The sequence below is a fragment of the Panicum virgatum genome, chromosome 2N, assembly GCF_016808335.1.
Source record: "Panicum virgatum strain AP13 chromosome 2N, P.virgatum_v5, whole genome shotgun sequence".
Lineage (NCBI taxonomy): Eukaryota > Viridiplantae > Streptophyta > Magnoliopsida > Poales > Poaceae > Panicum > Panicum virgatum.
This window is the reverse complement of record NC_053146.1, coordinates 3,907,452-3,924,465: the sequence shown is the minus strand read 5'-3', so window position 1 is coordinate 3,924,465 and position 17,014 is coordinate 3,907,452. Positions and strand designations below refer to the sequence as shown.

Below are 17,014 nucleotides of genomic sequence, written 5' to 3'. Positions count from 1 at the left end.
CCCCACCCACAAAAAGACGACAGGTACGTACGTATAAGGTTGGGTTGGAGTTCAGAGGGTACAGTGCCCAAAACACCATCGCGAGGGTGGCGCAAATCACATGAAAGTTACTGGCCGGGTCACAAAAAAAACAAACCATGGAGCAGCATCATCATGTTGCACTCTTGCAACATTGCATCATCACACAGCCACCGAGAGAGTGAACTGGAACAGGGTAAAATCGAGGCACTCTTGTCCTTTTTCCCTCCTAGTAGCACATTAGCACAACACAACACCCAGCATGTACTGGTCACCAGCGATTAGAACTCAAATAAAATAGAAAACACAAGGTAAATAAGGTACTAGCTAGTGGAACGGCAACTGATGATCATGAAGACGTACGCCGGCCGGCCGGTTAATTGTATCTACAAAGTAACTCCCTCCCTCCCCACTAACACCCATCGACAACAAGAAACTAAACCGTCGATCACTTGCATTCATCAGGCACGTACGTCGCCGGCGTCCGCGCGCCCCGGCCGCCGGCCTCTTCAGAGCCAGAGCGCGCCGGCCTGCTTGAGGAGCGGGACGAGGGTGCCGTTGATGTGGCAGGCCATGACCTTGTCGACGCCGCCCAGGAGCCGCCCGCCCACGAACACCACCGGCACGGCCGGCTGCCCGGGCGGGAGCAGCTGCGCCAGCGCCGCATGGATCTCCCTCCCGCCGCCCGCGCCGCAGCCGAGCTGGTCCAGCTCGTACACCGTGGGGCCGACGCCCAGCCCCAGGAGCAGGCGCTTCACGACGTGGCACATGCAGCAGCCGCTGGCGCTGAACACCACCACCGCGTTCCCGCTCGCCATCCGCGCCACCCGCTCGTACACCGCCATCGCCGCCTCCGCCGACGGCGCCGCCGCGGGGGACGCCGCCGCGGGCTCCGCCGCCACGCCGCTGCCGGACTCCGGCGCCACCTCCATGCGCATCATCTTCGCTGTCGTTGGTCTGCTGGGTGCTGGGCTTGCTTGCTGCTGATCTCTGGAGAGTGAGTGGGTTGTGGTGGTGTGAATTGCTTCTGTTTCTTTGGGACGGCAGGCTGCACACAGCGACGCTACCGAGCCGAGGCGGTTGGAGGAGAGGGCCGGGGGTGGTCGTGCGCTTTTATAGGCCGGGCCGGGGGCGGTGGGGGCGGCCAGGGCTGGTGGTCTGCAGCCGGACGAAGACGACGACGGTTGCACAGCACAGCGAATTGAAAGGCGAGAGATGGTGGTGCCACGGGATACGAGTAGTACTACTAGCAAGCTACTCCTAGAATGGAATGGAGAGAAGAGAGATGGCTGGTGCCTGTAGCTGTGTGTGTTGTTGTTGTTGTGGGGGGGAGTCGAGTGGAGTGGAGTCAAAGGTAGAGAGCCTACTAGGCGCGACATGGATCGCTTTTGGCAGGGGCCTGTGTCGACTGTCGAGTCGAGAGACCCGGCCGCGGGCGGGGCCGCGGGGCGACCTCGCCTCATCACTTGCACAACCAACAAGGCCGGCAACTCTCTGACTACCAGTACTCTCTCCACCAGTAGAGAGAGAGAGAGAGAGAGAGAGAGAGAGAGAGAGAGCAGCTGGTGGAGGAGTAGTACGTTGTTGCATTGCATGCGCCACGCACGCAAGTGGTAAGTAAAGCGATGCGAGGTGGTTAAAGTGACTGTTGCAAGGGCAGCAGAGTGTAGCTTTTTGCGCGGGCGGGGAGCGGATCAGATCATCAGAGGGGCAAATGCCAAAGGGAGGGAGGGCAGAAACACGCATCACCGTCGTCGTCTGGCCGAGATCAAGCAACGGCCGCCGTTGCATGACACGACACATGATCTGGCCTCGTCTCATTACTTACGAGTTGTTGTTGTAGCAGCAGCACAAACAATTTGCGCCCGCATCTTGAATTCTTGTCTTTCTTGATGGTGCTCTAGGTGTGTCAATACTCAATAACGCATACGGCGGACGGTCGTCGTGACATCATCATCGTCTCATCTCGGAACCACGCCGGCGGGGATACACCGCCGCCGGCCCGGGCGGTGCGCAGGCGAACCAACCAACCAACCAGCCGGAGGCGGGGGGCATCTCCATGGCACGGTGGGGCCCGACTGCCGGTCTGGCCGATGACGCCGCGAGTGATCCACGGCCCGGCGCCGGGCCACCGGTGGGCTGGACAGGCAGCGCGGCCGACAGCGCCACGTCCCGCGCCTTCGTCAGCCCCCGCCCGGCCGTTTGACCCACCGGGCCCCACCATCTCTCTCGATCCCCGCTCGCTAGCTCGCTGCTTGCTGGAGACCTGGACGGACGGCTGGAGTAACGCCGTCACCTCCGCTCTCCCTGGCTCGCTTGCCGCCGGATGCTGGCGGCGGTGGTCAGCCGGCCTACGTCGTGGGTTCAACGTACGTGATTCCCGGCACGTCACCGGCGGCGTGCCCAACCGTTGCCGGTCTCGCGTCCGTCCGGTCCGTCGTCAGATCACTCCCGTGCATCCGTCGCGCAACCAAACGGATCGGTCGGACGGGATGACACCAGAGCCATGCCATGCGATACAGTCGATCTTGTCATGATCAGCTCCATCCGGCTTCCGGCAATCTATGGTGCTGCACTGCATGCGCGCAGTATGGATGACTACATGAGCTAGCATGCATGTTACTATGTAGGAACGGTACCACGGTGGAAGGCAAGGCCAACAAACGGAGCCTCTACATTCTCTCTCAAAGCCTAGAAAATTCCACGTTAATCGGAGCAAAATTGAAAAATAAAAATTACCCACCACTGTCATTATAATAAAAATTAGGCTAAAATACCCCTGTGTCTAACTAAAAATCACTCACCAATCATTATGAAAATTAAATATAAAATATAATTTAGTTATGTATCAGTTACAAATATATATACTATTACTAAAAACTAAAGCTAACAACAATCACTCAAAATAAAACCAAAATAAGAAAATAATTATATGCATAATATTATTAAAGCTCAATAAATTAAATTGTTATTATAGGTAGATCATATTTGAATTGTTTTAACCAACAATAAGACATAATTTACGATAATGAATAGGGTGATGTATGGTAAAAAAAATAGTATAATCTTTAAGTAAGGATACAACGACATGCAAATTTTTAAATTTTCAATACTAGCCGCACAAATGCGCATGCTATACGCCTGGCCGGGCGGGGTCCAAGTCCAACACACACTTCTGCACCGCAAGATCTCCATTCAAATTCGTAAATTGCTTTGTTATACTCCCGCCGGCTTTGAATATTTAACGTTAGGCAACTTAATTAGTAGTTGTTGTAGTAGTAGTTATTTATTATTATTATTATTATTATTATTATTATTATTATTATTATTATTAAAGACTTGCTTTGTTTTGTTGGAACAAAGCGTTCTGACCAATATATACATTCCCAAGGTATAAATTTAGGCAAATGTTGCTTTTCTTTCAAGGGAAGGCATGGTTTTTTCACGTTTCCTTTAGGTGACCAACGTCCACCGTCAAACCATCATCCAATGTGTCATGGGACCGAGTCGTAATATCTGCTTCCTAAGTCATCCGAGTCACGGTTTTTTATTCTCTAACATTCTCCGTACAAACAGCCATCCCGACTAATAACGAAGGGTCTAGCATTTTACTATTCTCCATCTGTTTAAAAATTGTAGGTTGTTTTGGCAAACACTATGTATACATAGTAAAAACCATATATGTCTAGATTTGCTAAAATGACCTGCAATTTGAAACGGAGGAGGAAAACATTTTGCACAGAAATTATTTAATTCAAACACTGCAGCTAGCTAATTAATCCTTAGGGGCTGTTTAGTTACCAAAAAATTTCATCTCGAAATTTGTGCCTCCCCTTTGGACTCATGCATGGAGCACTAAATATAGTTAAACAACAAAACTAATTGCACAGTTTGGATGTACACGACGAGACGAATCTTTTGAGTTTAATTAGTGCATGATTAGCCATAAGTGCTACAGTAACCCACATGTGCTAATGATGCGGTCAAATGCCTCAAAAGATTCGTCTCGCGGTTTTCAGGTGAGTTCTGAAATTAGTTTTTTAATTAATGTCCGAAAAACCCTCCCGACATCTGGTCAAACATTTGATGTGACCTTTGAACCAAAAATTTTCATCAACTAAACACCCCCTTAGGCCGTGTCCAACGGCCAGGAACACCCATCTGAATTCTGATGGAGCATCAATTCAGCATGAGGCGGTACGGTACCGGTGGTGCTGCTGCTGCCTGCTGGTGCTGGGTGACGGTACGGTGAGCGAGGCTGATCGAGGTAGGCTGCTGCCGCAGGCGGCAGGTCAGGTCCGGTCGCGGCGTAACGGCCGGCGGCCAGATGCATGCTGCGTTGGTTGGCGAGCGACGAGCCGGGAGATGCATGCGGCCATGCGCGCGGTCAAAGCAGGAGTCAGGAGAGAAGTGGCCGGGCGGCGGCACGCACGCTTGCGCGGCTTTTATTTCTGTCCGCGCCAAGCTGGGCTGCGCCCGCATGCATTGCATTGCATTGCGGCCTCGTTTGGTTCCTGTCAGGAACTGGTACGCACATTTTCCGAGAAAAGAATTTCGAATGCATGGAGTATTAAATGAAGTTTATTTATGAAATGTTTTTAAGAATGAGTGTAACTTTTCGCGACGAATCTAATGACAGTTATTAATCGATGATTGGCTACAGTGATGCTACAGTAACCATCCTCTAATCACGTGGTCAAGAGCATCATTACATTCTTCAGTGTTCCTAGCGCAGGGGTTTTGAAGTTGGTTTTATAAACTGACTTTGTTTGACACCGTAATAAGAGGTCAAAATATTACTATTCCTAGCACCAAACCAAACAGGGCCTGCATATGCGTGCCTCCCCGGCCTTTTTCTCGTGTCTGCATCTGCATGCACGCTGCACCTCCCAGCCAGGCCAGGTTCTCGATCTCCGCCACGTCAAAATTGCAATGCAAAATTATATGAGTATCTATAAAACTCAAAATAACTTAGTACAATTTACAATGGATGGAGTAGTAGAATGTATTTTTTATGGAGAAAACTACGCGCTTAACTAATTCGGTTCAGAGCGCAAGATCGTCGTAGGTTGCCACTCCTAGGTCGTAGCAGCATCTCTTGCTTGGTAGTGTCAGGCTGTCAGGTGCATGCCCCTCCTCCTGGGCCAGTGCTCCACAGGCATGCTGCTACTTCAACTCTGCACCCGTCGACCGCCAGGCTACCTCGGGCAGCCAAGAGTCCAGCCGGTTTTCGCTGAGGACGGAGGCCCGGACCACGCGCGCGCGCGCTCGCGAGCTGACCCGACACGGCGACACCCGCCTGGATTGGCCGCATGCAGGTGATGCATCCCCGGCGCGCGGCCTAAGCTTTATGAGCTTCTCCGGGTCGGCTCGCCGTCGCCGTCGCCGTCGCGGGCGCCGATGCCAATCGGCGCCGCGCAAACCCAACCTTTTTGACAGTTTCCGCTAGCTTGGGCATGCGCTTGCTAGCTCAAGAGATTTTATCATGGGCCACCCGACCCGATAAACCCGACCCGACCCGCTTGAGAAAAACCCGACCCGATCCGACCCGACCAAGTGACGGGTCAAGTACGAGCCGAAATATTTAACTTGAAATTTAAAAAGCCCGATCCAATCCGAAAATTACACATAAAATTGCGGACCAATCCGACCAAACCCAACCATTTATAGGCCGAGCATGGGCCAATATTTTTTGATCCGAAACCCGAAATGACCCGACCCGACCCGTCAGACCTCAAGCTAGCACTAAAGCGACCGGCCGGCTAGCTTTCCCAGCGAGTACGTATACGCGCGCTATGCCATAAAAGCGGCCGGCTTGATGCAATGGAGAGAGCTAGCTAGCCCTGCTGCTGCATAGCCTGCATGCATCCCCGCGCACGCAGCTATGTGATGACGCGTCCGTTCGTTTGGAGAACCCAATGCAACCATTCAGTGTTGGACCAGTGTCACCGCATGCAGGCCCCTGCATGCCGTGCATCCATGGATGCAGCTATATACTCCTGGAGAACTCCAATTGATTGATTTTTTTCCTTTTTTCTTTCCACCTTTTAGCCATAAAGGAGATTTAGGAGAAAAAATTTAGCTCCAACAGATTAATTTTTCTTTTTCCCCTTTTTCTTTATTTCCCTCCCCTCTCCTTTTTTTTAAAGGGGAATTCCACCTTCTCCTTTTCTATCTATTCTTTTCTAGCCACAAGATCCACATGCATGAGAAGATTCTGGCCACTCATGAATTAAAAGGGAAAGGAAAAAATCAATCTGCTGGAGCACATCTCCCCAATAAGCTAAAATTGTGATGGGTGATTTCTCTATAAGATGAGAAAGAGAAAAAAAGAAAATAAATCTGTTGGAGTTGCTCCCCGCCTAGCTTTCTCTCGTTTGGCTCCACGTTGCTTGGCCGCTTCCCCTCGGCTCATCTTGCGTTGCCGCTCGATCGTCGTCGTCGCCCTTGGTGGCTTGCTTTGATGGTTTATTTCCCCGTGCCCCCGTGCATGGGTGCACCCACTGCCACTGCCATGCATGCACGCACGCACGAGAGAGCTACCGTGGCGTAGCTATACGCTGCCCATTATTTGTCAACATCAGCAGTAGCCAGCTATGGACTATGGTACACGTACGCCTCTGCCTCCCAACTCCCATGCATTCCATGATCCATCTAGGAGACTCAGCAAGTCAACAACAGCAAGCGACATGTATGCTATGCCCTAGTGCTGCCTACGTGTCTCGTGCAGGAGGCACAGTGATTGATTGCACTCACGTCGTCTGCGGCTCTCAGAAAGGGAGGGCTTTTCATCTTTGAGAGTGCACACACAACAAGTGTTAAAGAAAACTTTATAATACTCGTTCCAAATTATAAATCATCTCAAGAATCTTGGAAAGTCAAAAAATTTCAAATTTGACCAAATCTATACAACAAGATAATAAAATTTACGATACCAATTAACTATCATTAGATTCTTTGTTAGTTATATTTTCATAGTATACTTATTTGATGTCATAAATCTTTGTGTTTCTCTCTATAATTTTAGTCAAATTTTGAAATGGTTTGACTCTCCAAGATTCTTAGAATGACTTATAATTTGGAACGGAGCGAGTAGTACAATATGTTTCTAAAAAACAGCGAGCTGGTTAAAACTAGAAATAATAATGCATGGCTCGTATTTAACTAAAGATTAGTTCGCATCTCCTATATTAATACTAGTGCGATCGAATTTTGTTTCACAAAAATAATATCATTAGATTCGTATTATTCGAAGATTCTTCCTTATTGCAGTTATTACAATTTTTATTGGTGCAAACACTCTTTATTTAGTCAATTATTAATAAGAGTACGTAACTTGGTTTGTGCAGCATGCCAAGTATAATTAAGACGCTACCTTAGGCCTTCTCGAGCGGTGGGTGCACAGAGGAAAGATTATGCTTTTTTAAAAGCCGCACCTTCCTTCTCCTTTTTCTCTCACATCACGATTCTTTTTCGTCTCAGAGGTGTGCAACAAGCAAGTGGACTACCTTCCTTCTCCTTTTTCTCTCACATCACGATTCTTTTCGTCTCAGAGGTGTGCAACAAGCAAGTGGACTTGTTCGAATTTTTTAGTCGCGAGAGACCGAACCCAAAATGGCTTCGATGCTTCAATTCTCTCCTTGAAAGCGCGCTAGCTTCAGTCGTTGCCTCGGTTTCTCCCGTTGCCACCTGGGATTAGGGCTGGATATCAAGCTAGCTCAGCTCGTTACAGGTCGACTCGTTAATGAGCTGGCTCGGCTCGGCTCGCTAAAAAGCTCGAGCCAGCTCGTTTGGCTCGCGAGCCCAACCACAAAAACACAGTACAGGGAGATTTATAAAAGTAGTGAGTAACAAACACAAAGTACTTATAATTTTAACAATGGAGAATATAATCCATTCAGCGATTGATCCATAATTCTACAAAGTTTTTGTCCAGCCCACCACAACCATGACACAACCATGACCATAAGTCCACGATATTCATGCTCATACACTTTACATAAGTAAAATAAATGAGCAACAGCTTGAGTGCTAGACTGATCAGGTTTATAGGTAATATATAAACACCAAAAGCAAGTTAGAAGCAGCTCGCGAGCCAATTTAATTGTTAGCTTGAGTTTTAACTTGGCTTATTATGGCTCGCGAGCCAGCTCGAGCTGGCTCGATATAAACCGGGCTGGCTTGTTATAAAACGAGCTGACTCATTATAAAACGAGTCGAGTTCGAGTCAAGTCATTAACGAGCGAGTTACGAATTTTTCGTCCAGCCCTACCTTGGATGTGGGTACATGCATGTTGGCCTGGGTTATGATGCTGACGCGCATGGGGTGACCTCCGGCATCCGGGCCCCACAACACCTGATCAGAGTGGGCGCGCGATTTCCACTTGGCTGTGTTTAGTTGCTCAACTCCTCCAAATTTTTCAAACTTTCCATCACATCGAAATCACATCAAAACATTAAATATAGCAAATGACTCATGCATGAAGTACTAAATGTAGGTAAATAAAAAACTAATTGCATAGTTTTGATGTACGTTACGAGACGAATCTTTTGAGACTAGTTAGCCTATGGTAAATTAATATTTACCACATACAAACGAAAAATATTACATTACTTTTCGAATTATTTTTGCAATTAAACACAGCCTTTCTAGTGGGGTTCGTGTCTGCAGTCTCGTTGCATTGCATGCATCCCACAAAAGGCTGCTGCTGGCTTCGACCATGCATGACCCGTAGTCCATGCATGCATTGCCCACTTGCATGCATTGCGTTACGGTATGGGCTGAAGACGTAAGTGTTCGCAGCACAGTATCGCATCAATGGATGATTGATGTCATCAGCAGCAGGCAGGCACTCGACGGCCATCCTGCACGTCGCGTTGCCCGGCGAGTTGCGAAAGGAAGCTAGAGCAATTCCAACAGATTGATTTTTCTCCTTTTTTCACTTTTAGCTATAAAAGAGATTTAGGGAAAAATTTAGTTCCAACAGATTGATTTTTCATTTTCCTCTTTTACCTTTCCCCTATATTTCCCTCCCCTCTCCTCTTTTTAAAGGGGAATTCCACCTTCTCTTTTTCTATCCATTCTTTCTGAGCCACAAGATACACATGCATGAGAAGATCCTGGCCACTCATGAATTAAAGGGGAAAGGGAAAAAATCAATCTGCTGGAGCACATCTCTCCAATAAATTAAAATTATGATGGAGGATTTCCTTATAAGATGAAAAAGGGGAAAGAGGAAAATCAAACTGTTAGATGTTAGAGTAGGTCCATTAGCCACCCGCTAATGCCGACCGCATGCCGCCGGACGGTGCTGGAAAGTCGCTTTTGCCTCGCGTACTCGCCGCATGCATGCGGTGCATGTCTTGGGTCCACGTCGTCGTCGATCGGTACGTGCGTGCATGCATGCAAGCACGATGCCGTGTCGTGGTTACGGATAATTAAGGGATCGGATCGGAGGTGATGCGATCCAAGAGATCGAGCAAGCATGTACTATGCAAGCTAGTACAAGTGGACAGATCATCTTGATCTGCAACATCATTTCTATTTACAGATTGCAATATGTTTCTTTTTAAACGAGCAGATAAAGAGAGAGGTACCTTACGTGATACATAACGAATTTAAACCATATACTCCCTAATTTAGACCGTTTTAGTATTCATAGTATTTTCTATGTACCTAGATATACTACATGTATGTCTAGTTGTATAACAAAATCTATATATGAACCTGCTAGATAGTCAAAATGACTTACATTTTGAAACAGAACGGACGGAGTTTTAGACATGTTTACAACATGTATTTTACCTGCTCTGAAAAGACTACAGTTAGCCAAACACTAAAACTACTCGTATAGTGTGTAATATCTAAAGTATGTAAGGTTTCCACTTTCCACCTAAATTTTTTATTTGGTCCATCTTGTAGTATTGACAGTTGGGTTTTAGTCTGTTTCATATGCGAGTCGAACCAGCCCTCTGCCCACGACTCGATCACGTAAATCCCTACAAATTAATAGATCGGTACCGGCGCATGGGCATAATTGCGTGGTAGTAGTATAATTGAAGCCAAATAAACCGGAACCAGCTGCAGACTGATGATTCGTTCCAAACTGAAACACAAGCCGCTTTGAGTTGGCCCTTGCATGCACAGAATCGATCATGCTCAAGTCTGATTAAAGTTGGTTAGCATGCGGATCAAAAAGTGGTAATTAATAACCAAAAAGCACGCACAGTACGTAAGCATGCATGCATGCCATGCAAGTAGGCGCTGACGATGCGGCAGAGAGCTCGAGGAGGCCGGCCCGGGAGCACGACGGCACGATGCATGGTGGCATCACTAGTGTTCCCCAACCGCAACCGGTGTACGTGATCAGATGCATGCTTGATGCTTCCTCCTCCGGCCGGCCTCCGGGCTAGCTCGCCGGCCGTGCCCGTGATGGATCGGACACCGGCACACCGTGACTCCTTTTGATCGAGTGCGTAGTGGCCCAATGCAATGCAACCACAGGGTGTCGCGTGATCTCGCGGCACCATGATTGCCTTTCGCCGTGCCCCAAATGTCTAGAACATACATGCATGCTAAAACTAAAAGCGGCCGGAGCCGGATCAGGTGCGTGCGCGAGACCTGCGGCTGTGTGTTGGATACTTGGCGCCGTGTTTAGTTGCAAAAATCAAAATTTCAAAAAAAAATTCCGACACCTGCATGGAGACTTAAATCTAGACGAAACAAAAATACAGATTAATTAGGCTCATTACATTCGTCTCGCGATTTACAAACGAGTTCTGTAATTTATTTTGTAATTAATTTATATTTAGTACTTCCAACATAAAAAGATGATTTTTCAAAAACTTTACGGAGCGCAACTAAACGGGGCCCTCAATCACTGGGGGCATGGTCGTAGGAAGCAGGCAAGCCGGGCTATGATGTGATGTGTCCTTTCGTCTTTTGGGGGCCAAATGTTGCGCCGGTAAAGTTGTTTATTGTTGGGTTATGTGACCATGCCTGCCTGCCTGCATGTCCCCCTCCCTTCAAACGATCCCTAAAAGCTATAGATCGCGCATCAACTAGTAATCTAGCTACTACACCTGTCTCTTGCTTTGCTAATAATTAATCTACTAACCCTACCGCTTTGTTAATCTAATAACGAATTTACTAAACTAAGAAAGCAATGATATAAACCCAAGATTTTACCATGAAATTGGTTTAACAACTACTCCCGCTATTTTTATTTGCATATCGTATTAGATTTGTTCTAAGTCAAACTATTCACCAACTTTGACCGAATTCATAGAGAAAAATAATAACATTTACAATACCAAATTTGTTTTATTGAATCCACTATGAAATGTATTGTATGTTGACAGTACATATGTTGGATAGTATAGTTATTGCTATATTTTTCCTATAGATTTAGTCAAAGTTTCGACCAAACCTAAAACGATGTGTAAATAACAACGGAGGGAGTATTGGCCAATATAGCAACATTATTCTCGGAATCAAATCGTAAATATCTTACTGTTTATTGATGATAACTTCTTAAAGCAGTCAACGAGTGAAGTTGGGAACAGTAGTAGTGTACCTTTGTTCTAGGTGCCAGAAGGCGTAGTGGCCGTACGTGCGTGTAGTTAACTGAAGAAGCATCTGGCTGGGTGTGCATACACACTGTGCTGCGCAGGCATGCATCTGCGTGGAGCTGGAGCGGGGCCTGGAGATGGTGTCCTGCACGCTTGTACGTACGTGTCCGGGTATTTGGCCTGCATTTGCATGCCGCGGCAGCGCCGGCTTTTAGCAGGACCCTGAGCCAGATTTGGTTAAAGCCTACACTACATGCATGCACGCATGCATGCAGCCTCGTCAGGTTACGTGCATGCGCGCTACCCTACTCTACCACCCATGTGACCACGACGAGAACACCTCACCTTTTGGGTACTTCTGAACGAATTACTGCGATCCTTTGCTCAGCTTGCCATTCAAACGGCGGTAAATGTACGAGTCAAACCTAAACTGTGTGGAGTACTTGATAGTACGTAGGTTTAATGGTATTTATTTTATTTCACTTAATTAATTGAGTATGTAAACATTGTTAGTTATTTTTTAAAAAAGTTATTAAATCTATATATTCTCATATATTTAAGAAGGAAGATAGTATATTAAACTAATTTAGTATTTTCTGAGTGTTTCACTCAAATGATTACTATAACCTCTTAAGTGACCGCGGGTCTCATTGTCTAACTTACGCAATCACGACAATAGAGTCAAGAGGGAAAAAACAAAAAATCTGTTCGACTGGAAAAAAAGGCGACTTATTTAAAGATGGCAACGGGTAAAATCCGTGCGGATATCAACTTTATAAACCCATACCCGCGTGCTAAAATCTGCGCCCGCGCCCGCAACCCGCAACAGGTAGGAAACAATACCCGTACCCGCTATCCGGGGATACCGGCATACCCGCGGGCACGCCCGCATACCCGCAAGTTTTAGAAAATTAAGCACACAAGCACATTTTAATAGCATGCAGATATTAATATGCATCTCTATATCTCAGCATTAATAAATTATAACCTATTAAGCAACACGTCAACACCATTTATTTGAGGAAACAAATAAATCTTAGCAAATAAATGAACTAGTCTCATACATAATACATCACAAGAGTCATTGTTTGCGGGTTTGCGGATTCGGGTATTAATTTTTCAAACCCGTTTGAAGATACCCATTTGGTTTAGAGTTGTACCCGCGCCCGTGCCCGCGGGGGCACAAACTCATACCCGTATCCGCGCCCGTCGGGTTTGGTATCCGCGGGTATGCGGATATTTCATACCCGTTGCCATCCCTAGACTTATTTCAACTGATTCAACAGTATTGTCTGAGAGAGAATAAGTTGGAAGAGGCCGGAATAAGCCGAAAGCAGAAGCCAAAATAAGTGAAAGTTGATGACAGCTTTGACCGTCGGTCGCCTCTTGTTTGTTTGTTTTTTTTTTTGAAAATAAGCCTCCTTAGTATGCCTAAGGCAAAACCGGCATCCGGCCGCAAAAAAGGTAATAGAGATAGTCTAAAAATAATTTTATTGTATAGTATCTTACTATCTTTGTTGCATACCATTTGTATGCACATTTCGTTGCTAGCATTTTTTTATTGAGGGGGTCGTTGTTCCTAGCTCGTGCTTGCCCTCGCAAAACATTAAACAGAGACAATTACGCAATATAATGCCAACTGGGCCGGGCCGTGGCGATATGTCTCCCCGCTTTTTCTCTTGGGCCGCATGATCTAGGCCCCCATTCCTTCTTACGACTTTACGAGATGCACGGCCTAATAAATCTTGCGGCATCCTTTAAAAAATTAAATTCGGCGCTTATCGATAAAAAATTTGGCGGCTACCCCAAAAAAGAAAAAAAATGGCCTGCAAACTGATAAAATTTATTTCACCCCTTCTCTCCGCAATTTTTTTTCGTTTTATTAGTTAGACAGATGTTTCATCAGGGCTGTAAATTTCAGCAAAACCATGCATGTGCTGTTAAGCACACAGCCCAGTTAATGTCCATGTCATGCCGTTTTTTCTTGGCTTCAGCATAGTCCCATTGAGCCAAAACTGACCTGATGATGCATACCCAGCACCTGAACTCATCCATTTTAAGTGTCTAACAATACTTTGACACATTCTGTTGGTGCAGGTAGCCAGTCACTGTACTACTTCAGGTCAGCAGGCATGCTGCTCGGAGCTTAAAACTGCATGGACATATCACACATATAGAACTGTGACAAGGTACCAACAAGTACTACCAACAGGTCTTATTCATCTCGTTTTACAATGCAGAAAGCATGATCAATTATTGCAGCATTTATATGATGAAGAGATTAAAAGTGAGATAGGTGAAGGCTTGATGTGCCGAGAGATTTTTGGCTTCTTGGCTACTGCTTTCTGGTGAGAGGAGCACATCAAGAGGCACATCAACAGTGGAGCGTGAGTGCCCTGAGCTCAGTGGTGGAGCTAGGATTAATTCCTAGGGGGGGCAATTTGCCTTGTGACAATCAACATGTACACAAATGTGTGTGCTACTGGTTCCTTTTATATAAGTTGTGCCCTATAAGTGCTCCAGTTTATCATTTGCATTGAAAAAATAGGATAACATCAAAATTTTGCTGCATCAATTTTGCATCAAAACCTAAGCAACCTGTCCTTTTGCAAACAAATCCACTCACAGCACGTCGGCACCAACAAAAAGAAACTGCAAATGGATAGTGCCACTCCGATCATATATAGTGCTAAACAGGTAATCAGCCAATTGATCAGCCTCTAATCGCCTGCAAATCTTTGCGGCAAGGGGGGGCCATGGCCCAGGTTGGCCGAGCTGTAGCTCCGCCTGAGCTTTACTGTCTTTACAGTAATGGAATGAGGGCATTCAAGTGTAATGCCGTCAAATTCCAATCGCTAAAAGATTCGTTTCAGAGTTGTCGATGTCACTCGATAGGCTAAACGAAAGCAGCCGTAGTAAAGTTTCTTGTTAGTGACATCATTAATCTTGAGATCAAATTCCCTACATTATGTCAGTGTGCTCTACTATTGTTTTTTTTGGACAGAGAGCCACTGAACTATGCCGGTCTGGTACACTTGTGGTAGTATAAATGAAGCTGAATACAGTCTTTGAGGAGTGCAAATTTCTGACAAAATATAACAGTGCGACCAAAACTTCAGGTAAATTCCTTTACAAACCACTTTAAAGTCTTTAAACAAAACAAGCAGGCGAAATGGAGAACAACGCATGCATAACTCTGAAGCTTCTTCTCCACAAGCATGCAAGTAACCTGGTCTTCATCTTGAATCAGAAGCCCTGGACCGAGCTTATCTCCATCCCTCTCGCCGCGTTTTGCCTGCTGAAAGTTACCCGCCACCAGCAAATGATTCAAAGATTTAAGTTCACACCTCCCTCCACGTCACCACCAGTGACCAGGCAGTGACGCAGTGACAGGAACGAAGCCTGCTGGTGCGTGCAGATAAGGCTCCGGCCGATGGATTTCATTTCACCAAATGCCACTTGAAAATTCAGTGGATTTGGTGAGACGTATACGTCTCCATTTTTGTAGGTGAAAAAGCATCAGCCTCATCTGCAGATCAACTTTGGCGAGAGACCTGTATGACGGCTTCTTTTTATAGCATCCGGAAGTGAGGCTCACTAAACTTCTCTCTCGAGCTAGCTAGGAGCTCATCAACAAGCAAGGTGTTGTCCAGGCCATCGATCGGCCGGTCTCCCGGTCCGTTGCAATGGAAGGCCTGATACCGTTGGTGTACAGGGCCATCGTGGAGTACAGGAAGGCGAGGGAGGTCGCCATCGGGAGCCTCCTGTGCGGCGGCGGCGACCAGGCGCGCGCGCCGTCGGCGGCGCTCTTCTGCGACGCTGCTGGCGGCTGGCGCGCCGCGTCTCTCTCCCCGGCCGCGTCGCCGCCGGCGAGGGCCAGCCTGGTGTCGCCCCTCCTCCGCTCGGCGTCGCGCCGCCACAACTGCGCAGGCTAGTCGTGCTGCCGCGCACCGTCTGGCCAGGTCTCAAGCTGATAATTTTCCGGTGTACGGATGATCGGAATACATGTACGTATACATATACATATACATATACATCTACCAGGTGTGTGTTGATAGTTAAGCCCTTGGAAGAAATTAAAGGGTGTGTTTTGAATAAGGGCATGATGATCAGGGGGTGATCCAAAGGAGCACCTCAACTGAGAAGCAGGCGAACCTGCTGCATGCCCAGGCCGGCTGGTTGTAGCTAGCTTGTAGGGTGCTATATAAAACTGCTGCTGCTGCTCAAGTAGCTTGTATGTGTGTCGGTGTCGTGTACTGCGTGTGCTGGACGTTCCAGCATGTACAAGATAGCTAGACATAAGAATGGTGGGATCTTGTTTGAGTCCGAAGGTGTACATACATAACAATAAAGAAGGCTGCGAAGAAGCCTGATACTGAACTTTTCGTGCACATTCAGGGTGTGTTTGGCAGACCTCTTAGAGCTGATAATCTGCTGAATCTAGTAGAAGCTCTGCCAACCAGTAATCAGAGAGAAGTGATTCTCTGCTGATTCCATGGAATGGTTATGTGAAACGAATTACAAGGCTGAGAGCTGGAAAAAGTAGCTTCTCCTGATTCTGTGAGTGATTCTCCATCCTATCCTGATTTTAAGAGTTGATGCCATAGAATGAAAAAGAATCAGCATCATACAGAGCTCTACTAGTACCAAACAGGTAAGTTAGCACCGAGCAGACACCGGTGATTTGGGCGCGTAACTCCGAGTCTCCACCCATCATAGTTCAAATCCTGGTGCATGTATGTTATAAGATAAATAAATGCTTATATGATGGTTAGTTAGATGAGAATGGACCTCGCTTTAACACGTTTGGTCGGTCAATTTGAGTTGAGCATAGCAGTAACAGAGATCACCGGCCCATGAGAGCAAGCGGGCTTGTTGGAGTGGAGGAACACGGTCCTTGTGGGCCGGGCAGAGACATACTAAGATCTTGAATCAAGGCCCATGGTAACAACATGCATGTTGGCAGCCTCATCACGAGGGCCCACTCCCATCCGATGTCTCCGTCAGAGTAACATGCGATGCACCTGCTTGCTGCCTGCGTGCATTGGTGAAACTAGCTAGTAGCTATATATATGATGAGGCTGCTGGCACGGGCACGGGCAAGACGACGAGCACGCGCCAGTTTTGGGCAGACAAGCACTGTACCATCAGGCACTGGGCCCATGCGTACGCGTATGTATGGACGCCATGCCAGCCACTCTCGCGTCCGAATAGAGCGCATCGGCTCCGGTTCGTTGGGTGCTATCCTGCCTGACTGCCTCTGCCTGCAGTGTCACTGTCCAAGTATCCGAATCGGAGATACGATTCAGTTTTGGCAGCTGCTGAATCTCGAGGGATACGAATCACGGGATCGGAGAGCTCGCTCGCTCGCTCGCTCGTCCAACGCTATCACGGGCGCGCGCGTACCAAACAATAATCTCATCGA

General features: G+C 47.2%; 2 protein-coding genes across 2 annotated transcripts; one reads left to right on the top strand and one right to left on the bottom strand.

Moving 5' to 3' along the window:
* Positions 1 to 205: 205 nt before the first annotated feature.
* Positions 206 to 1,305, bottom strand: LOC120658681 (glutaredoxin-C9-like). Its single transcript, XM_039936924.1, has one exon. It carries the CDS (start codon positions 957 to 959, stop codon positions 528 to 530), a length of 432 nt encoding a protein of 143 aa, XP_039792858.1. The 5' UTR covers positions 960 to 1,305; the 3' UTR covers positions 206 to 527.
* A 13,735-nt stretch (positions 1,306 to 15,040) lies between these two features.
* On the top strand, positions 15,041 to 15,980 carry LOC120659337. Its single transcript, XM_039937435.1, has one exon. It carries the CDS (start codon positions 15,276 to 15,278, stop codon positions 15,522 to 15,524), a length of 249 nt encoding a protein of 82 aa, XP_039793369.1. The 5' UTR covers positions 15,041 to 15,275; the 3' UTR covers positions 15,525 to 15,980.
* Positions 15,981 to 17,014: the final 1,034 nt, after the last annotated feature.

Coding starts and splice junctions, on each gene's coding strand:
- LOC120658681 (XM_039936924.1), bottom strand. CDS start 959: ATGATGCGCATGGAGGTGGCGCCGGAGTCCGGCAGCGGCGTGGCGGCG.
- LOC120659337 (XM_039937435.1), top strand. CDS start 15,276: ATGGAAGGCCTGATACCGTTGGTGTACAGGGCCATCGTGGAGTACAGG.